A 23,371-nucleotide genomic window follows, 5' to 3' on the forward strand; every position below is an offset into this window, starting at 1 on the left:
CTCCCTGTCTCTACCTTGCCTAAAATTGTGTGTGGCTACCAACCTGTAGCCAGAGAACCCTCATCCGAGTGTCACTCGTCTGTATTTGCACCTGTAAAGTTGAGACCAATTGGTGAGAACTTCCAGACATCCACTGGGACCAGTGGCTTCACTTGAGGGAACTCCAGATTGACAGCATCGAAGCCCTGCAGACGTTGTCCTTTATTTTATAATGCCCATCTTCCAAAGCCATCTCTGCAGAGAGACTCTATCTGTTTGCCCATTTGTCTGTGTGTATGCTGGGGGAATTCTTTAGGAGGGAATAAGTCGTTACATTTCCCAAATTACAATATATGCTAACCCAGTAATTGCAACTTGTTAAAAAGTTTTGTTTTGAAATAAATTGATCATTGAGTTTTTTTGAACGGAGCCTGGCCAGAGTCCCTTCTGGGCGCTAGAAGTCTAGGTACACAATTGGCCATTTTGGTGAGAAAATTAAACAAATTAAAGATTTGGCCTGTAGAGTAGTGGGGCTTGACAATTTGCACACTCCTGCCATTCTGGTTGTACCATAAATTGGGGATCTTGTGGGATTTGAAATAGGGACAGCAAATGATTGGACCCAGAATAATAATTGGCAAGGAATAAAAGGACAGAGACCAGGTTTCTTATACATTGGTAAACTAAAATGACATTGGAAGTTGCTAAGACTTTTCTACAATTGAAAATGTAACCCTGACTGGTTTGCAAAATGTAACCAAGACTCAGCTAACTGAATTGGCAGATAAGTTGGAGTTAGAATTACCTGTAGGGTGAGGAAAGCAGACATAGTTGAGGCAGCATTTGAAATTGGAGGGGATCCCAGAGAGACCACGTTCTCCAGGGGATGAGTCCATTGAGTCAGCTAAGATCCGGTTGTGAATGAAGCAAGTTGAACATGTAAAGGAACTAAAAAGAATTGAATTGGAGGCAAAAGAAAAGGACAAAGAAAGGGCGGTAAAGGAAAAAGAGAAAACATTTCAAAGGGGGCAAGCAGAAAGGTAGGAGAGAGAGAAAGGGAACGAGAGAATATAAAAGAACTTGACCTCCAGCGGGAGAAGTTAGCATTGGAAGAAAGAGAGATGGAACTAGAAAGGGAATACCGGCATAAAAGGTAGGGCTTTTAAAAAAGAGACCTCGGATGCTGAGGAAGTTTCTGATGGTGAAAGAAAACCTCCAAACCAACTCCTAGTGGGGAGATGTTTAAATGTGTGCAAGCCCTCCCAAAGCTTGATAAAAGGGATGTAGAGGCATTCTTCATTTTGTTTGAAGAGGTGGCTAAGCAAGTGAAGTAGCCAAAAGAAATCTGGACATTGCTCTTTTCAGAGTGGTTGATGAGTAGAGCGCATGAGGATTATGCATTGCTGTTAGAAGTGGTTTCTGTGGATTATGATGCAGTTTTTTAAAAAAAAAGGTTGTTCTGAGTGCATATGAATTAGTTCTTGAGGCATGCAAGCAGAAATTTCGGAATATAAGGAAACAGTCTGGACAGACCTATATTGAATTTGAGAGGGTAGAGCAGAGTAATTTTTACTGTTGGATATGGGCATTAAAGGTAGAGACAACATATGAAGTTCTTAGAGAAATAATTCTCCCGAAGAATTTAAAAATTCACTTCCTCCAGTAGTTAGAACCCATGTTGAAGACTAGAGAGTCGCAACAGCTGAACAGGCAGCAGAGATGGCTGATGATTGAGCTGGTCCATGAATCCAAACCCTTTTTCTGTCATCTCCACCAACCCAAGAAGGATAGAAATTGGGAAGTTGAAAGGAAGGCAAGTAGCCAGGGATTAGAAAAGACAGCTGGGAATATCCAGGATATTTCTCAGGCTGGAAAGGAAGGTGCTGAGACTGGAAGTGATATTCAAAGACCTAAGTGTTTCCATTGTAACAAGGTGGGACATGTTCATGTAGAGTGCTGGAAGTTGCGTGGTAAATCCGTGGGATTTATTGGGATATGTAAGGGTGATTGAGGAAAAGGAGCCCTGACTGAAAGTACAACAGATCAAGTTGTAGCGTTAACTGCAGCTGTGAAACTGAGTGTGAACACAGTTCAGGAAAGGTGAGTAAGATACATGAAAGTTATAAATAATTTTTGTTGAGAGGAAAAATAACCCTTATCCCTCAAATGAGACAGCTAAACTTATAATAATACTAAGAGATATGGGAGCCACTTGAACACTTTTGCTGGAGAAAGGCATAACTTTTTCAGCAGAGAGTGCATTAAAAGCCAAAGTTTTATTCAGCGGTATTGGTGGGGAGTATATACCCGTACCTTTGTACCAGATGCACTTGAGTGCGACCTAATGCCTGGGACAGTGACAGTAGGGGTTGTTCAGGAGTTACCTGTAGATTGAGTTGATTTACTCCTGGGAAATGATTTAGCTGGAGCGAAGGTGGTAGTTTCTCCCTTATTTACAGAAAGCCCAAATGAGTTTAAAGAGACGGAGCAGTTACAAGAAAAGATTCCAGGGATTTTTCCTTCGTGTATGATGACCCGAGCAATGGCTAAGCAGAGTCCATCATTGAAGGTCAGAGTGATACCACAGACCCCCAGGTATTTGGCTGGTTGAAACTTTCTTAAAAGACTTAGATAATCTGAAAGATGTTTTACAAATATCTAGTTGAGGCTCAACAAGCTGATCCAGAGTTAAGTAAGATAGCAAAATCACCCCAAACTGAAGCTGAGGCTAAGGAAGTTCCAGAATGTTATTACATTAAAAATGGGATACTAATAAGGAAATGGTGACGTCCTCACAGACCTGCAGATGAGAAGTGGACATTTGTTCATCAGGTAGTGGTACCGCCCAAATATCATAGAAATATTACAGATAACGCATGAAATTCCTATGGCAGGGCATATAGGGATATGAAAAACTCAAGCACGGATAAATCGGTGGTTTTACTGGCCAGGTCTTCATAAGGACATGGTGCAGTTTGGTAAAACGTGCCAGATGGTAAGAAGACCACAGCATGCAATCAAACTGGCACCCTTAATTCTCATACCCATTCTACCACTAACACCATATAGCAGGGTGTTAGTGGACTGTGTGGGGCCATTAACAAAAATGAAAGCAGGACGCCAGGATACCCTTAGTACAATGGATATGACAACTCAATTTTCAGAGGCCATCCCTTTAAGGATAAATACAGCTAAAGTAGTGGTAGAGAAGTTAACCTAATTTTTTTACTCTATGGATTACTGGGAGAGATCTAGTAGGATCAAGGTTCCAATTTTATGTATAAAAATTTTCAGCAAATAATGAATAGTTTGGGAATAAAACAGTTAAAATCCACTGCATTTCATCTACAAGCTTTAGAAACATACTATCAAACTCTCAAAACAATGATTAAGGCATATTGTCATGAATATCCCCATGATTGAGGTTATTTACTGAATTTAAAGGGATCTGTAGAGATAAATCAGGGCCTACAACTTCAGTCACAGATGATGTGGATGGAGGGGAATTTTCTGCTATAAAGCAACATCCTTATCATTTAAGTCCAGAGAAATGAGCACAAGTGACAGCAGAAATTCAGTATATTTCAGTATATTCTTAAAAATCGCCTAATTGAGCCTAGTCAAAGTAGTTGGTATTCTCCATTAGTGTTGGTGTCTAAACCTGATGGGTCAACCAAATTCTGCTTAAACTATGGAAAGGTTAATGCAGTAACAAAAACTAATTCATACCCAATCCCTCATCTAGAAGATTGTATTGACAGGGTTGGAAGTGCCACATTCCTTACAAAGATTTGTTGAAAGGATACTGGCAAGTACCTTTAACATCACAAGCTAAGGAGATGTCAGCTTTTGTCATGCCAAATGAGCTATATCAATGCAGAGTAATGCCATTCGGACTAAAAAGTGCTCTAGCCACTTTCCAAAGACTAATGAGTCAGGTGATCACTAATGTTCCTAACTGTGTATTTTACTTGGATGATGTATTGGTTTATAGCAACATGTGGTAAGACTATTTAAAACAATTGCAAACTGTTAGGGGGAAATTAAAAATGCTAAAAGAGAATACAGTAAGAATTTACTGAAAAATCCCTAAAATCGCCAGGCAGACATGGCTGCTAAACATATTAAGAGTTGAAGATTACCAGATGAACATTGCACAGCCTTGAGAGTCAGACTGGAGACAAAAGTATGACATAAATTAGATTAAGTATACTGCCCTCTCACATAGGGAAGGGGCAGATGGTTTTAGCTTAGATATGGGAAGATGGACAATGAGGGGGCTTTGATGAAACACAAACAGTCTTGAGTTGTAAGAACCAAGGTCTTTGCGTATGTGCTTTAATTCTGATTGGATACTATAATTATGTATTCATCCTTTAGAATAATTGGTTAGCATGTTTATGTACTCAATAGGATAAAGTTAGTATGGAGCTGGTGTGTCGGTTACCGATTGGATGTATTCAAATGTACTCAAATGTGTTATGATAAGAAAAAGTACAAAAGTAGTGAAATATAATCAGTCAGGGAGCTGGGTGTCCATTCTTAGGAATGATTGCGGCTCCCTTGCATATGCTTGAATAAAACTGGTTATAAAGAAGCCTGAGTCTCTGTGGTCATTGCGGGATCGGAGAGTTTAACATCTCCTCTTCACAAGCCTTATTTAAACAATTACAGTTGGCAAATGTAGTAATCAACCTTGCAAAAAGTGAGTTTACAAAAATGCGAGTAATTTATTTAGGGCATATTGTAGGACAGGGACAAGTCTTGCCAAGAACAACGACGGTACCGGCTTAGATGGAATTCCCTGTCCCTAAAACTAAATGAGAAATCATGAGAATTTTAGGAATGTATGGTTTCTGTCATAAATTTGTGCTAAACTTCAGCACAATTGCAGTTCCACTAACAGATTTATTGCAAAAGAAACCTAAAGTGACATGGTCAGGAGATTGCCAGACAGCTTTTGAGAAGCTGAAGGCAATTCTAACTAATGAACCAGCATTCATCGCCCCTGATTTTGCTAAACCCTTCAAGCTGGCAATCGAAGCGAGTGACTTGGGGGTGGGTGCAGTCTTATTGCAAGATGATGAATCAGGTATAGGGAAGCCAGTGAGGTACTTTTCTAAAAATTAAATCGGCATCAAAAGAGATGCTCTATGGTAGAAAAGGAAACCCTGGTCATTGTAACCGGCTCTTAAGCATTTTGAGGCGTTTATCCTTCATGGCTGTAAAGAAATATCCGTACATACTGACCATAACCGTTTGGCCACTGTGGAAATATTTAAGACTCAGAATGACAGACTCTTGCGTTGGAGCTTGCTAATATAACCGTATAACTTAGAAAATGTTCGTATTGCTGGAAAAGATAATATAATTGATGCATTATCAAGGATGTAATTTTTAAAAAATTGTCTGGAAAACAAGGAAATCAGAAAACTGTACAAACTCTTACGGGGGAAAAGGCAGGAGATTGGTACTAAGTTAAAATGCTCTGAGAGCCAGTACAGACATGATGGGCCTAATGGCCTCCTACACAGTAACGATTCTGTGAAGACCGAATGGCTGAGTGAATGCATGCCTGAATTTTGTTGATATGTTGTATATATCTTTTTCTGTATACTTTGCGGTGAGGCACGTTTGGAAATGGTGTTTTATTTCTTAAGGGCAGAGGCATGTTATAATCATATCGCTCAAGACTGAATGTTTCTTTTATAAAATGAAAGGATGTGCCATGATCTGGACACTTGAATGTTAACCTGGGATTTTTTTAGGTCATAAGTTCACCTAAGAACTGTCAGCAAACGGGCCTCTTCAAAGGAATCACCTGGTACTTGAGGAAGATCTTGGTTGTTTGTTTTGAACTGTAATCACTTTAATTGATGGAGAAAATATACTGAAATGGAAGGTTGGTAACTTGCTGGAAATGACATGGGTGAAAGGAAAAAAACTTTGTGAACCTGCTTGTTTTGAAGGCAGTCTTGTTGGGAAACAAGCTGAGGAAGGAAGCTACCTAGCTGGCTCCCTCCCTCTACCTTGTATAAAATTGTGTGGCTATCAACCTGTAGCCAGAGAACCCTCAACTGAGTGTAACTAGACTGCATTTAGACCTGCAAGGCTGTGACCAGTTGGTGAGAACTTCCAGATATCCACCAGGACCAGTGGCCTGTCTTCACTTGAGGGAACTCCAGGTTGACAGCATCGAGACGCTGCAGACGTTGCCCTTTATTTTATAACGCACATCCTCCAAAGCCCATCTCTGCAGAGAGATTCTATCTGTTTGCCATTTTGTCTGTGTGTCTGTCTCTGTGTGTGTGTTTGGCAATTCTTTAGGAAGAGATAGGTAGTTATACTTCCTGATTACAATTGTGTGTTAACCAGTATTTGCAACTTGTGAAAAGAAGTTTTGTTTTAAAATAAAATAATCGTTCTGAGTTTTTTTGAAATAAGCCTGGTCAGAGTCTGTTTTCTTCTGGGTGCTAGAAGTCTAGGTGCACAATTGGCCATTTTGGTGAGAAAATTAAACATTTAAATTAATGGTATGACCTATGGAGTAGTGGGGTCCCCCAGTGTCGTAGCAATAGACTGAGTGAGATGGAGGGGGCTGGAAGGAGGCCAACATTTCAGCATATCTGCAAAAAATTGAAGACAAATCTTGTGATATAGTTGAACATGTAACAGTCACTGGATTTTCCAGGACTAAACACTGGCACAAACCAATTGGGCCAAATGGCCTCTTTATGCTGTAAGTTTTCAGTATGAATGTATTTTTATCCATGTAGATTCAGCAATGGTTGGTGCGAGCCAGTTGTGGCAAGTATTAAACCTTAGATGCCCATGTCCTCATGCCCAATCTTCCAACTTCCGAATGGTGCCTTCCACCACCTGTCAATCTGAGCCTGAGTTTCTTTACCAGCTAAATAAATCCCTTTCTGTTGTCAGTGCTTAGTATAACCAGGAAATGTAGAACAGTTACTTCATCTGAAATTTTAATTTTTGGAAAGATAATATTTAAAATAAGTCATCATTAGGGCAGTTGTATTCCATTATTGCAATGGTATGCATCAGTACTAGGGATGAAATATTTCAAAGTAGGTTTTAACCCTGGTAGAATTAAACGTGTAACATTTGTACATCAGAATTTGTGATGAGCAACAGAATTGTTGAATAATTGAAAAGAAACTACTTGTATGTGTTATTTCAGTAACTATCTTAAATTCTAGCCATTTATACCCATGATTGCTATTAATTAAGATGTGGATTTCTGACATACAACTATTGCAAAAACTTTGTGGCATCTAAAGCTGTTAATAGAAATCCTACATTGTTAATATAAAGCATGGTTTCAAATGTATTGTTCTTCAAGGTAAAGCAAAAAATATATGCATTATCTTGTTCAGTTGGGGAGAGACTCAACAATTAGCAATTTTGACCTACTGAGCCTAGATTTTAGGTTTTTTCTTAGTTTAGATTGAAATATTTATTAGCAAGTTTTATGTACTGTTTTCAAGTTTGGCTCATTTGTACTTCTGCAAATTTGGATCATTGGAGGCAGTACACAGTGGAAAATTGCAAGTAAGTGGAATTTAAATGGAAAGAAGGGAATTGATGGAAAGTGCCATCATAGGCAGACAAAAATATTGGCAGTCTGAAAAGTCCTCAAAACACATCTCAACCCTTGGGAGAGAGTTTAAGCAAAATGTGGGAAAAAAGACAAGGTGCAAACATGAGGCTGTAGGCAAGTAATGTAGCAACATGATTCCTTGTTCAGTGCAGCTGAAGTAGAGGTGGTGTTACATGACTTGCTTGCAAATAGTGATGCAATCTCCCACTCTGACATTCCGTAGGCCAACATTTCAGCATATCTGCAAAAAATTGAAGACAAATCTTGTGATATAGTTGAACATGTAACAGTCACTGGATTTTCCAGGACTAAGCTGCACCTTAGCTGCAGTGTTCTTCCAGTGCATAACACGGTTCTGCATCTGCCATGACTTTCTAAAGACAGTTTTCCATTCTTCTTGGCAGATAGTTGTGCCTGTAGATAAGGTTGGTTCATTTGGTTGTAGCAAATTCTTATTTTGGCTATTGATCAAGGAGATGTACATTATTTGATGGTTTCAGTGGCATTATGTGAAAGATTGTGACTTCGGGATGCTTTCAAGGAAACCTCCAGCATGACAGACAGGCATTCCCATATCTTTGTGATATCAGTCTGCTGTCTCAGCTTTCTTTAACAGTAGTCTCTGCATACATTAATTGTCTTGTCAGAGTGATTTGATGTTTGGGCCTGTCTGCAAATGTGGTATGGACTTCAGGTGGGAACAGAGCATCTCTCGGCAGCCTGACCTAACTGGTATCCACCTGTAGATCTTTTTATCCAAACCCTAATAGCAGTGCCAGTAATCTCACAGGGGACCAAAAAAAAACCAGTTGATTCATGAGAATCTAAGTGCTGATGCAGATAGAGCACACAAAATAGCAAAAGCAGTCAAGAAGTGACTGAAAAATTGCAGGTTTACTTGCTTGCCCCTTATAAATTGGGTTGCACTGTAGCTTGTTCACTAGCAATGCTAGGCACCTATTTGTGGTGGATAGTTACTACTACATGTTTAATGATGGATTCTGGCATTTTCGCAAAGACAGATGTTAGGCCAAGTGGCTTATAGTTTTCTGCTTTGTTTCCCTTCCCTCTTGGAGAGATGTTACATTTGTACTTCTCCAGTCCACTGGGATCTTCCAAGGGTCTAGGTAATTTTGATGTACTACGACCAATGCATGCACTGTCTCTGCAGCCACTTCTTGATGTTGGCCATCGGGCCCAGTGGACCCGTCAGCCTTTAGTCCTCAGTAATTATTCTCTAGTGATCGATCATGATTTAAGTTCCTCCCCCTCTTTTGCCTCTTGATTATTCTTGGGATTTTTTGTGTCTTCCCCTGTTAAGATAGATGCATAATACTTGTTCAAAGTGGCTGCTATTTCCTTATACCCCATTATTAATCCCCTAGCCTCATCCTCTCAGGAGCCGACGCTTACTTTAGCTACTCTTTTCCTTTTTGTATATTGTAGAAGCTTTTACTATCTGTTTTTATATTTTTTGCTAGTTTTCTCATATTCCAGTTTCTCCCTTTTTATTATTTTTCTCGTCACCCCTTGCTGGTTTCTAAAAATTTCCCAATCTACTGGTCTACCACCAATCTTCACAGCATTGTATGCCATTTCTTTCAATTTGATACCATCCCTACTTTTATTAGCCACAGTGCATACTTCTCAGAATCTTCCTTTCTCAGTGGAATATATCTTTGTGGAGAGTTATGAAATATCCACTTAAATGTCTGCCACTGTTTCTGTACCATCTTATAAATTTATATCTATTTTCCCTGATCACTTTAGCCAACTCTGTCTTCATACCCTTGTAATTGCCTTTGCTTGAGCTTAAGGCAATTTTTTACATCAAAATTTCTCATCCACTAACTGAAATTCAGTGTGCTACAATCACTCTTGCCTAGAGAATTCTTTACAATGGGGTCTTTAATTAATCCTGTTTCACTGCACAGGGCTAATATAGTTTGCTCCCTGGTTGGTTCCAGCATGCATTGTTCTAAGAAACTATCCGAATATGCTTTATGAACTCATACTCCATGCTACCTTTGCCAGCTTTGTTGTGCAATCTATATGAAAATTAGAATCACTCATGATTCTTGCAATTCGTTTCTTACAAACTGCCATTATATCTCGATTTATACTCTGTCCTGCAGCGTAGCTACTAGTAGGGGGCCTGTAAATTGCTCCGACCAGTGACGTCCTTCTTTTAGTATTTCTTATCTCCACTCAAACTGATTCCAGCCAGATGGAGGAGAGGCCATCCACCACTACTCTCCTCCATCTGGCTGAACTTGTTTTCTCACTGAACAATTTCTCCTTAAACTCCTCTCACTTCCTCCAAATAAAAGGTGTGGCTATGGGTACTCGCATGGGTCCCAGTCATGCCTGTCTCTTTATGGGGTATGTGGAACATTCCTTGTTCCAGTCCTACTCCGGACCCCTCCCACAACTCTTTCTCCGGTACATCGATGATTACTTCGGTGCTGCTTCATGCTCTCGTCTGGACCTGGAAAAATTTATTAATTTTGCTTCCATTTTCCACCCCTCCATCATTTTCACATGGTCCATCTCTGACACTTCCCTTCCCTTCCTTGACCTCTCTGTCTCAATTTCTGGTGATAGACTGTCCACCAATATTCAATTCGAGCCCACCGACTCCCACAGCTACCTCAGCTACAGCTCTTCACACTCCGCTTCCCGTAAGGACTCCAACTCATTCTCTCAGTTCCTTTGCCTCTGTCGCATCTGTTCTGATGATGCCACTTTCAAAAACAGTTCCTCTGACATGACTTCCTTCTTCCATAACCGAGGTTTTCCACCCACAGTGGTTGACAGGTCCCTCAAGCATGTCCGGCCCATGTCCCGCGCATCCGCCCTCACACCTTCCTCTCCCTCGCAGAACCATGATAGGGTCCCCCTTGTCCTCACTTATCACCCCACCAGCCTCCGCATTCAAAGGATCATCTTCTGCCATTTCTGCCAACTCCAACGTGATGCCACCACCAAACACATCTTCCCTTCACCCCCCCCCCCCCCCCCCCCCCCCGCCCCCCCCGGCAGCATTCCGCAGGGATCGTTCCCTCCAGGGCACCCTGGTCCACTCCTCCATCACCCTCTACACCTCAACCCCCTCCCACGGCACCTTCCCATGCAACCGCAGAAGGTGCTACACCTGCCCCTTTACTTCCCCTCTCCTCATTGTCCAAGGGCCCAAAATCGTCGCTCCCAATGCGGTTTCCTCTACATTGGAGAGACCAAACGCAGACTGGGTGACCGCTTTGCGGAACACCTTCGGTCTGTCCACAAGCATGACTCAGACCTCCCTGTCGCTTGCCATTTCAATACTCCACCCTGCTCTCATGCCCACATTTCCGTCCTTAACCTGCTGCATTGTTCCCGTGAAGCTCAACGCAAACTGGAGGAACAGCAACTCATCTTTGGACTAGGCACTTTACGGCCTTCCGGACTGATAATTGAGTTCAACAATTTTAGATCATGAGTTCTTTCCTCCATCCCCACCCCCTTTCCGATCCCCCTGTTTCCAATAATTTATATAGATTTTTCTTTTCCCACCTATTTCCGTTATTTTTAAATGTATTTCCATCCATTGTTTTATCTCTACCTTTTAGCCTATTTCGATCCTTTCCCCTCCACCCCACCCCCACTAGGGCTATCTGTACCTTGCTCATCCTGCTTTCTACCCTTAATGTCACCTATTATCACATTCCTTAGATAATATCATCACCTTCAACACCTCTTTGTCCTTTTGTCTATCACATCTTTTGGTTATCTCCACCTATCACTGGCCCTCTATCCAGCTTTACCTCTCCCACCCCTCCTTAAACCAGCTTATATTTCCCCTCTTTTCTATTTTTCCTTAGTGCTGTTGAAGAGTCATACGGATTTGAAATGTTAATTGTGTTCCTCTCCACAGATGCTGTCAGACCTGCTGAGTTTTTCCAGGTATTTTTGTTTCTGTTTTGGATTTCCAGCATCCGCAGTTTTTTGCTTTTATCTTAATGTTATATTTTTATTCTCTCTGCCTTCATGTCGCACTCAGGTTATCATTTCCCCCATTGCTACCTTGCATTATTGCCTTGTACTTTCTCTTTAACTTTCCAAATCTCCCCTCATGTGAATACCCTACTCCCCCAATGATTTAGTTTAAAACTGTCTATACAGGCCTAGTTATACGATTCACCAATACATTGGCACCAGTATGTCGGTGGACACTTTTTATCAATGGTACAGCTCCCTCTTTCTCCATTAGGGGTGCCAGTGCCCCATGAATTGAAACCCATTTCTTCCACTCCAGTCTTTGGGCCTTGCATTGAACTCCGATTTTATTAACACTATGCCAATTTGCTTGTGGCTCAAGTAGTAATCGAGAGATTTTTACCTTTGTGGTTCTGCCTTTTAGCTCCTAACTGTTCATGCTCCCTTGGATAAGACTAAGAAAGAGATTCTGTTATGTAGTTACATATGAACCATGACAGTTGGATCCCGCCCCTCCAACTCCAAGTTCCTCTCCAGCCCTGAGGTGATGTCTTTAACCCTCACACTGGGCAGGCAGCATAGCCTTTGGGACTAACACTCTCGGCTGCAGAGAACAGTATGTACCCCCTAACTATTCTGTCCTCTACTACAACTACATTCCCTTTTAGTCCACCCCTACCCCCCCCTCCCCCGACCCCACACTTGAAGGGCCCCCTGCACCACAGTGCTGTGGTCAGTTTGCTCATCCCCCCTGCAGCTGATTCTGTTGTGTACACAAACTGCACACGCGTCAAACCTGTTGGAAGTGCAAGGATTGAGGCACCTCCATTGCTACATTGGATCCCCATACCTGCCTCATTGGATCCACCCTCCTGTCCCTGACCATGGACCATATCTGAAGTACCTAGCCTAAGGGGTGTGACTGCCTCCTGGAACAAAGTATCCAGGTAACTTTCCTCCTCCCTATTGTATTGCAGTGCCCGAAGCTCGGAGCCTAGCTCATCAGCTCTGAGCTGAAGTTCCTTGAGCTGCAGATACTTATTGTGGATGTGGTTGCTGTGGATCGCACAAGCGTCCACAACTATCCACATGTTACAGCTGCAAAACGTCACCTGCCCTGTCATAGGAACAAAGAAAATAGGAGCAGGAGTGGGCCATTCGGCCCCTCGAGCCTGCTCCACCATTCATTATGATCATGGCTGATCATCCAACTCAATCGCCTGCTCCCGTTTTCTCGCCATATCCTTTGATCTCTTTCACCCCAAGAGCTATATCTAACTCCTTCTTGAAAGCATGCAGTGCTTTGGCCTCAACTACTTTCTGTGATAGCGAATTCTACAGGCTCACCACTCTCTGGGTGAAGAAATTTCTCCTCATCTCAGTCCTAAATGGTCCACCCTGTACCCTCAGACTGTGATCCCTGGTTCTGGACTCCCCCACCATCGGGAACATCCTTCCTGCAACTACCCTGTCTAGTCTAGAATTTTATAGGTTTCTATGAGATTCCGCCTCATTCTTCTGAACTCCAGCGAATATAATCCTAATTGATTCAATCTTTCCTCATATGTCAGTCCTGCCACCCTAGGAATCAGTCTGGTAAACCTTCGCTGCATTCCCTCTATAGCAAGAACATCCTTTCTCAGATAAGGAGATCAAAATTGCACACAATATTCCAAGTGTAGTCTCACCTGTATAATTGCAGCAAGACATCCCTGCTTCTGTACTCGAATCCTCTGGCTATGAAGGCCAACATACCATTCGCCTTCTTTACCACCTGCTGCACCTGCATGCTTACCTTCAGCGACTGATGTACGAGGACACCCAGATCTTGTTGCGTATTCCCCCTCCCAATTTATAACCATTCAGATAATCTGCCTTCCTGTTTTTGCTACCAAAGTGGATAACCTCACATTTATCCACATTATACTACATCTGCCATGCATTTGCTCATTCACTCAGCTTGTCCAAATCACACCACACTGAAGCATCTCTGCATCCTCCTCACAGCTCACCCTCCCACCCAGCTTTGTGTCTTCTTAATCATGTTTATTTGAATAATTAGGATTCAACTTGAGTTTAGAGAGAGGAGGAAAAGAAAACAGACGATCATTAATTTCTAAGATAAAAACAAAAAAACTGCGGATGCTGGAAATCCAAAACAAAAACAGAATTACCTGGAAAAACTCAGCAGGTCTGGCAGCATCGGCGGAGAAGAAAAGAGTTGACGTTTCGAGTCCTCATGACCCTTCGACAGAACTTGAGTTCGAGTCCAGGAAAGAGCTGAAATATAAGCTGGTTTAAGGTGTTTGTGTGGGGGGCGGAGAGATAGAGAGACAGAGAGGTGGAGGGGGTTGGTGTGGTTGTAGCGACAAACAAGCAGTGATAGAAGCAGATCATCAAAAGATGTCAACAACAATAGTACAATAGAACACATAGGTGTTAAAGTTAAAGTTGGTGATATTATCTAAACGAATGTGCTAATTAAGAATGGATGGTAGGGCACTCAAGGAAAATTTATTAATTTTGCTTCCAATCTCCACCCCTCCATCATTTTCACGTGGTCCATCTCTGACACTTCCCTTCCCTTCCTTGACCTCTCTGTCTCAATCTCTGGTGATAGACTGTCCACCAATATCCATTACAAACCCACCGACACCCACAGCTATCTCGACTACAGCTCCTCACACCCCACTTCCTGTAAGGACTCCATCCCATTCTCTCAGTTCCTTCGCCTCCGTCGCATCTGTTCCGATGATGCTACATTCAAAAACAGTTCCTCTGACATGTCCTCCTTCTTCCTTAACCGAGGTTTTCCACCCACGGTCGTTGACAGGGCCCTCAACCGTGTCCGGCCCATCTCCCGCGCATCCGCCCTCACTCCTTCTCCTCCCTCCCAGAAACATGATAGGGTCCCCCTTGTCCTCACTTATCACCCCACCAGCCTCCGCATTCAAAGGATCATCCTCCGCCATTTCCGCCAACTCCAGCATGATGCCACTACCAAACACATCTTCCCTTCACCCCCCTTATCGGCATTCCGTAGGGATCGCTCCCTCCGGGACACCCTGGTCCACTCCTCCATCACCCCCTACTCCTCAACCCCCTCCTATGGCACAACCCCTTGCCCACGCAAAAGATGCAACACCTGCCCCTTCACTTCCTCTCTCCTCACCGTCCAAGGACCCAAACACTCCTTTCAAGTGAAGCAGCATTTCACTTGCATTTCCCCCAACTTAGTCTACTGCATTCGTTGCTCCCAATGTGGTCTCCTCTACATTGGAGAGACCAAACGTAAACTGGGCGACCGCTTTGCAGAACACCTGCGGTCTGTCCGCAAGAATGACCCAAACCTCCCTGTCGCTTGCCATTTTAACACTCCACCCTGCTCTCTTGCCCACATGTCTGTCCTTGGCTTGCTGCATTGTTCCAGTGAAGCCCAACGCAAACTGGAGGAACAACACCTCATCTTCCGACTAGGGACTTTACAGCCTTCCGGACTGAATATTGAATTCAGCAACTTTAGGTCGTGAGTCCCCTCCCCCATCCCCACCCCCTTTCTGTTTCCCCCTTCTTTTTTTTCCCAATAAATTATAAAGATTTTCCTTTTCCCACCTATTTCCATTATATAAACTAAAAAAAAACCCACTAGAGCTATACCTTGAGTGCCCTACCATCCATTCTTAATTAGCACATTCGTTTAGATAATATCACCAACTTTAACTTTAACACCTATGTGTTCTATTGTACTATTGTTGTTGACATCTTTTGATGATCTGCTTCTATCACTGCTTGTTTGTCGCTACAACCACACCAACCCCCTCCACCTCTCTGTCTCTCTATCTCTCCGCCCCCCACACACACACCTTAAACCAGCTTATATTTCAGCTCTTTCCTGGACTCGAACTCAAGTTCTGTCGAAGGGTCATGAGGACTCGAAACGATCATTAATTTCTCTCTGTCACGCTAAGATTTTTGCTAAATGTAGTTGGTGGGCAATGAACTGGCGCATCTTGTAGCTCTTATTTTCTCTGCTGGTCTTGCTCTGTGCTCACTCTCATTGCGCTGCCACTGCTGGTCTTGTTTATCTCCCTGCTGGCTCGAGTTATGATTAGATTATAACTCAATTAAATTCAATGTCCTCATTAACTTGCAAATTCATTCTTCATTGTGAATATCTTTGTGTGATAGGCACAGTTTTCAGAGATAAGTACTGTTAACAATAGTGACCAATGAAAACTGGTCTTGTGTGGAAGCATGCATGCCTATGCATGTATGTGTTTTTTTTTATTCATTCATGGGATGTGGGCAGTGCTGGCTTGGCCAGCATGTATGCCCATCCCCACCCCTTGTCAACCAGATTGTTGTGGGTCTGGAGTCACGCCTAGGCCAGACCAGGTAAGGATGGCAGATTTCCTTCTCTCCTAAAGGAGATTTTTCTTTAATCAGATGGGTTTTTGCGACAGCTGGTAATGGTTTTGTGTCGTCATCAGACTTCATTTCATTCAAATTTCACCATCTGCCATGGTGGGATTTGAGCCTGGATCTCTGGAAAAGTAGTCCAGTGATGATACCACTATGCCACCACCTCCCTGGTTGTAAATCTGTACATATAAATGTATGCCTATAAATCTCTACCTACATGTATATATTATATGTTTGGAGTTTAAGCTAAACTCATTGAAAGATTTAATCTCTTGATCATGATAGCTCTCCTAGCATTTACAGCCAAGCTTTAATCATTGAAATATATCTATTATACCTTCTAAGATTGACTTCAACTGATCTCTAGATTTAGATTTAGATTTCAACCATAAACTGTTTTAATTATCATTTGATCTTTAGAGTAAACTATCAAACCATCCAGTAGCTTCTTTAATTGCCTCCTTTTTGTGGCATAATGGCATCAAAATAGATCAGTACTAAACATCTGCTTTTCATTTCAGATGGCTGAAGTTTGAGGAGGATGTGGAAGATGGAGGGGAGCGATGGAGTAAACCATATGTGGCTACCCTCTCTTTACATAGTCTGTTTGAGTTGAGAAGCTGCATACTAAATGGAACAGTCATGCTGGATATGAGAGCTAGCACCACAGAGGAAATAGCAGGTTTGTACATAATCACAAATACTGTTTGATCACTTACACTCACTGTATAATATCTATAAAAGTAGTAATTCTTTAGAAAACTATTGGTAACTTAAAATTTAGTGTTTACAATTATGAATACTAAAAATGCCGTCTTGTATTATTTTGTGAAAAATTTGAATTGAATATACCAGGGCTGCCTCGCAAGGCCAGTATGACTGAAATCATTCTCATAAAGGAAGGTTATACTATTGTATTATTGATGCATATTAGAGTATTGAATATAGATTGCTTATGTTTCACCAGTTTGGGACTTTCAGATTAACTAGTGATTATTGTTTGTGATGTCAAAGCATAGTTATTTTAAAGGCATTATGATTATTTTATGTACTCATTTTCCTCTTTATGTTCATTCCTTGTTCAAGGTTTTCATTCCATATAAAGATTTGAACAATTACAAATTGCATATACCAGTTTAAAAAGATAATGAACAATTTGATGAATAACAAATTTAAGTTGCTGATTGCTGATTTTAGAATTGTGGAGAATATTTTCCTTTTCTACCTGAAATATGTAGTGAATTTTAAAAAATTATTTCGTAATTACAGTTAAAAGTTAAACTTTCTCTCTTGCCTTCTTTCTTATGTATGTTTTCTTTCTCTAATTCTTTTTGCTTGTGCATTTGTTCTTTATTGTTATGCTTTTTTTGCACATTCTGTCTTTCTGCTGTTCTCTACTCACTTGCTGCTTTATTGTCCTTCCCTTCTTGCTTGCTCTTTAATTTGTATTACAGATATGGTATTGGACAACATGATAGCATCTGATCAGCTGGATAAGAGCATGCGAGACAAAGTGCGGGAAGCACTACTGAAAAAGCACCATCACCAGAGTGAGAAGAAACTGAGTAACCGCATCCCTATTGTCCGGTCCTTTGCAGATATAGGCAAGAAACATTCTGATCCTCACTTGCTTGAGCGAAATGGTGAGATGTTTTGTAATATCCAATTTCTTACTGTCTCCAGAATAATGGTACCAGAATAAGCTGATATTTGTAAACTTTGATCATAGAAGCTGCTTTTGGCTTGGTTTTGCTACATATTGCAGTAGGTCCTACAGTTTCCACCTCAAAAATACCACCTGACGAAATAAATTCCTGGTGTTTCTATTTACATTTATTTCATATGTGGTTTCTGATGTTGGGAGTCTTTGTTTACTGCTGGCACTTGTTTATCATTTATTCAGATTTGCTGTGAAGTCTACTTATTTAGTCATTCAGAGAAGTCTGTGACCATTTCATGTAATTCTTTTAGTGTGCACAGACTGTACCTGTGTTGCTAACTATGTACCTACACACAAACCACTACCCAAAATACTGGATACAAATTCGCAGAATAACAGTTTTCTTTTTCAGAACTTTTTTTCATCAGGAGATGTTGAGAAAATGAAGCAAATTAGTATTGGCAAATATTTAAGTTTAAAGTTACTTGCAATGTAAAGTAACTGTTTTTTGGTAATGGTATCATTAAATTTATTAAAATTGGTGTAAGAGACATCACAGATTTTGCATCTTATGATAAAGGTTACTTATTTGCCACAACTATTTCAAATGGTCAAAAGTAGAAATTTTTAAATTGGTTGTATTGCACACAGGTCATTAAAACCAAGTGCAGTCATTAGATCATGTGGGGTGAGAAACCACCGGATAATTAGGCCAGCCACAGGGGAAGGCAAGTTGGAGACCAGGAGGCAGGGAGAATTATATGGCGAGGCAGGCTGGAGGGCTGTGATGTCATTTAAATTTGTTTTTAAAAAATCAATTAATTTGAGTACCAGTTTGGCAGTAAGATTCTATAAATAAGCCAGAGCAGGTTTGATGGAACAGAGCAGGGTGAGAAAGGCTTGACAGCTCCTGAAGGAACCAAATTAATCAGGTGGGAGACTTGAGTAAGCTGAAATTGTGGAAGCAAGAAAGGATTAAATTGAGGAGTGAGGGACTTTGGTGGGTAAAATGGGGAACTTAAGGCCTGGAAAAAAAGTGGAAAGAGTTAACAAAAAATGCCAGTAAGGTAAGCACTTCTACCAAAGTGGATGACAAGTTGAAAGTCGAGGAACCATAAAAAAATGGTCTGCCTGTGGCCAGAATTTCAATAGCCACAATTGGGGCAGCCACACTGCATTACTGATCATTGCAGATCATATAATCACAATTGGGAGCCAAATTAAGCCAGCATTAGCTAATGAGGAAAAGCTCACAAAGAAATTCGCCATGGAATTTTTTCAAGGATATTCCAAATTCAATAATTTTGATTTGCAAAAATGAAAAAGATTTTTAATTTAAAATTAAATGGCAACCTACACTACAAAAACTCTTATTCTTGATTTGACTTTCTGGGCTGCCATCTTTTCAAAAGACCAACCTAATACTTCATTCAGTGATTTGCTTTGGAACATATATGCATTATTTTTTATTATTCACTTACTCACTTGAGCATTTCATATTTTCAAAGCATGATTCAACTAGCCACAGCAGATCTTTATTTGATTAATAGATTTATTTCTACTTGCATGGATCTCTGTGGCTTCTTAAATCCCATTTAAGTTATATTTTCTTTTTTTTTTCATTTTGATGATAGGGGAAGGCCTTTCCGCCTCCCGCCTTTCACTCCGTGCTGGTCTCTCTGCTTCAAGTATTTCATTAAGAGGAGCTTCTCGTTTTTCTGTTCCATTTGGCTCCTTTATGCCTGGTTCCAAGGGTGGATCAATAGCAGGTTCAAGGTGCACAAGTCCCGTTCCCACCCCTCAAAATACACCACCTTCCACTCCAAAGCTTGAGCATCGCCATCAGGGTCAAAGTCAGTTGCTGGTGTCTTGTGTCGGTGAGGATATTCCTGATGTGATAGTTCACCCCCCTGATGAAGAACTTGAGGTACAAGAAGGACAGGTGAAAGCACATGAAGAATGTGATGAACATAAACCAGGCAAATATCAAATGGTTGTAATAATTTTGTGCATGTGGAGCACTAGTAGTGGAGAATGATTATGCCACTTAGCATGCCTTAGTAATAGTTTGAAAGCAGTTTATTGCAATCAACTGATATTCCACGGTGAAATAATAGAAAAAGAAAAAAGTACTTTTGCACATATTTTCATAAGCAATCAAATACGTTTCACTCCCATCCCTTTTGCATGCTGCAGCCACACCATTTTTCAATACGTTAACTAAATCATGTACATTATGTGCCATTAATTACTCGAGTTAAGGTTGACAAGTTTCATCTAACATCATTGAAATTTGTATATGCGTGCAGTGTTTTTTAAGCTGAGATATGGGCACTATGTAGATTCCATTTTTTGATAAGATTGCACCACTTTTTATCCTAAATAATTATCTAGAAAATGATATTTTACTATATTAAACATCTGTATTGAGGTTAAACATTTCTGGCCATGTAGCTGAAAAGACTTGTGGTTCCTCTGATTTGTGATATTTCATTTATTTTCAGAAACTTGCTCAAGTTAGTTTAAAAGGGCTGTGTATGTGTAAGCAAAAACGATGCCTCTAAAATGGAAAACCTTTTATATTGCCTGCAGTGCCATTTTCCTCTCCCTTCCACCCTGCTCCCCATTTCTCCCCTTCCTTTCCCTCTCTTTCTTAATAGTTTCTATCCTCAGAAACTGTCCCTCTCTTCAAATTGACAATCATCACTCCTCTCCTCAAAAATAATTAATCTTTGCAAATTACTGTCCCTTCTTCAACCTCTCTTACTTCTGAAATTGTTGAATGTATTGTCTCCTTCCAAATTTGAGCCAGTGTTTCCCAGAATTTTGTGTTCAAGTCCCTCCAACTAGGTTTGCACTCCTGCCACAGAATCAAAATGACTCTTATCAAAGTCACAAATGACAACCTCTATGACTTTGACTGTGGCGGCTGATTCCTCCTTGTTCTTCTCAGCTTGTTTGCAGCCTTTGACACAGTTGACCACACTATCTTGCCTCCATTTGTAGCCAGAAAATCAGTTGCGATGGCCTTACTTCAGACTGCTGAATACTTACCTTTGGTGTCCATAAAGAATCTTATTGTTGGCTTCTTCCTATTTCTCATTTGCATGCTATCCCTCAACAACAATAATCAAAGGCAGAGTCAACTTCCATACTGAATTCTACTTCATCACCACCTCTTTTGATTACTCCACTGTCTCTAAATTGTCAGTACTAGTTGAGCAGACATTTTCTTCAACTAAATATTGAGAAGACTTAAACCATTGTCTTCTGCCCAGACACACACATAACCACCAACTCTGTTTCCTTTTTGGCAACTTCCTAAGGTTGGAACAGACTCCTCACAACTTAGGTGTTGTATTGGACCCAAGGTGAGCTTCCGATCACTCATCCGTGGCGCCACTAAGCCTGCCTATTTCCACCTCTGTGACCTTGGCTGTCTCTGGCCATGCCTCAGCTTATCTGTTTCTGGCATCCTCTCCATGTCTTTGTTGCCTCTAGATTTGAATATTCCAACACACTCCTGGTCAGCCTCCCATTTTCCACCTTCAATAAACTTGAGGTCATCCAATATTCTGCCTATGGCCTTACTCGCACTAAGTCCAGTAGAACTCGTAAAGCAACAGCTTGATTTTAAAATTCTCATCCTTGTTTTCAAATCCTTCCATGGCCTTGCCCCTCCCTATCTCTGTCTGTCCTCCCCAAATTCTAGCCTCTTGGACATCCCACATCCCCAATTTTAATAGCTGCGCCATTGGTAACCAAACTGTCAGCTGTCTCAGCTCTAAACACTGGAATTCCCTGCCCCTTTCCTCCTCTTATGATTCTCCTTGAAACCTCTTTGGTAAAGCTTTTGGTTCTCCATCCTAGCATCTCCTTCTGTGGCTCAATGTCAAACTTTGATAATGCTTTTATGAAGTGCCTTGGGACATGTTACTATATTAAAGGTTCGATATATGCTGGTAGTGCTGCTGCTGCTGTTGGTCATGACTGCCTTCCTTTATCTCTAGTGCTTGCTTGCCTTCCTCCCTTCCAATTTCCCTTCAGCCCTACTCGTTCCTGCATCCTTCATCCTGCATCTCTACATCCTTCCATTTGTAGAAAAACCTCAACTGCTGTCATTTAAATTTAACTTTAAATATCAATGATGGTAATGAAAAAGAGTTTTCGCAAGCATTGAGCCTTAACTAACTAATCATTTTTATATTTGAATTTTCTGCCTTTGCACTTTTTAAAATAGACATTTTTAGTAAAGATTTATTTGTGCTCAAAGTTATTATGGTTTTCATAGTCTTTAATTTCACACAAATCACTGCATGGTAACACTCCATCATCAATAGGGAAGATAGGTGTCAGAAGTCAGACTTGACAAGAAAATAGCCCTTTTGAACAATTGGGTACTGTAAAGCCATGTAATGAAGCAGCCCTAATTTAACTTCTAAATGATTCACAAACATCAGGAGAATTCTAGCGTTAAGTCACTGCCATTACTATCAACTTTTTTTAATAATAGAGGTCTTAATTTTTAATGAAAACCAGTAGAACCTATTGCCTACTTAGCCTGTATTGAGCTGTAGTGCTATAGAAGCTGTTATTTAGACTAAATAGGATTAAAAATTAATGCAGAACTGAAATGTGTGTAGCAGCACATGGCATTGAATTGTGGTATTACTTGGTTATCAGTAGTTGAATCATGAAAAAACAAAGCAGTTTATTATCATATTTTGTCCATGAAACACTTCAGAATCTAGTTCCTCCATCAATTATTCATCACGTCATCTACAAAATGGTACATTTAAATCTGGTTTCATGTTGGATGTTTCTACTTGTATGATTTCAACTGCTAACTCCATTGGTAACATTTAACAATATTTTGCCAATAGGATGCATTGAGAACTTGCCTACTTCTGATTGTAATATATGAAACTTGTGCTGCATTTGTGCTATAGTTTGGAGCCGGGAAAACTCAGAACAATTAAGACTTAGTTCTCATAATGTAGTATAGCCATCGTGGCTTCTTTCTGAAGTAACCAGTACCAAAATAAAGCCAACTAACACTATATTGTCCTGTACCCATGTATAGTATGATGTCACATCCATTTCTTTTAAGGAGAACTGAACTCTTTGTATAATATGCAATGCTGCACTGCTTCCATTGCTTTGTTGCATACTGCAGGTTGGAATAATTCTTGTTAATTTATAAAACATCTTTCGTTGAACCATTGTGACGATTCCAAGCATTTTTTAAAAGCAAGCTGCTTGGGTTGTTGTCAGGACTGAAACAAAATCAACAAGTTGCTGGTAACAGGAACTAGTATAAGAGGGTATTTTCTCTCTCCAGCCAAGTCTCACAGAGTCACCAGATACTGACCTTTTTTTAAAAAGAATGATTGTTTTTTTTTTCATGGAAGTCCAGCAGAAAAATTTGAGGCAGTCTCTTGCATAATATTTTTATGGCTGATCTGATTGTGGCCTTAATTCCACTCTCTGTCTGCCTTCCATAATCCTTGACTCCCTTGTCAATCAAAAATCTGCCTTAACTCAGCCTTGAATATATTCAGTGACTCAACCTCCACTGTTCCCTCGGAAGAGAATGCGAAAGACTAATTATCCAATGAGAGAAGAAGTTCCTCCTCATTTTTCTCTTAAATGAGAGACCCCTTATTTTCAAATTTTGACCCCACTTCTAGATTGCCTCCACGAAAGGAAACATC

The 23,371-nt window shown here is 40.8% G+C and overlaps 1 protein-coding gene across 6 annotated transcripts in view; it reads left to right on the forward strand.

Annotated features, from left to right (window-relative positions):
- Window positions 1–23,371, forward strand: part of LOC121275839 (sodium bicarbonate cotransporter 3-like) — a 242,370-nt gene that overhangs the window by 100,383 nt on the left and 118,616 nt on the right. For 4 of the 6 annotated variants that reach the window (XM_041183535.1, XM_041183539.1, XM_041183538.1 and 1 more), the window contains 3 exons: window positions 16,519–16,679; window positions 17,452–17,640; window positions 19,292–19,636. In XM_041183535.1, coding sequence (XP_041039469.1) covers window positions 16,519–16,679; window positions 17,452–17,640; window positions 19,292–19,636 — 695 coding nt within the window. The remainder of the gene's footprint in view (window positions 1–16,518; window positions 16,680–17,451; window positions 17,641–19,291; window positions 19,637–23,371) is intronic. The other 2 variants (XM_041183537.1, XM_041183536.1) reach the window with 1 other exon arrangement.

This window comes from Carcharodon carcharias, chromosome 3, assembly GCF_017639515.1.
Source record: "Carcharodon carcharias isolate sCarCar2 chromosome 3, sCarCar2.pri, whole genome shotgun sequence".
NCBI classification, from domain to species: Eukaryota; Metazoa; Chordata; class Chondrichthyes; order Lamniformes; family Lamnidae; genus Carcharodon; species Carcharodon carcharias.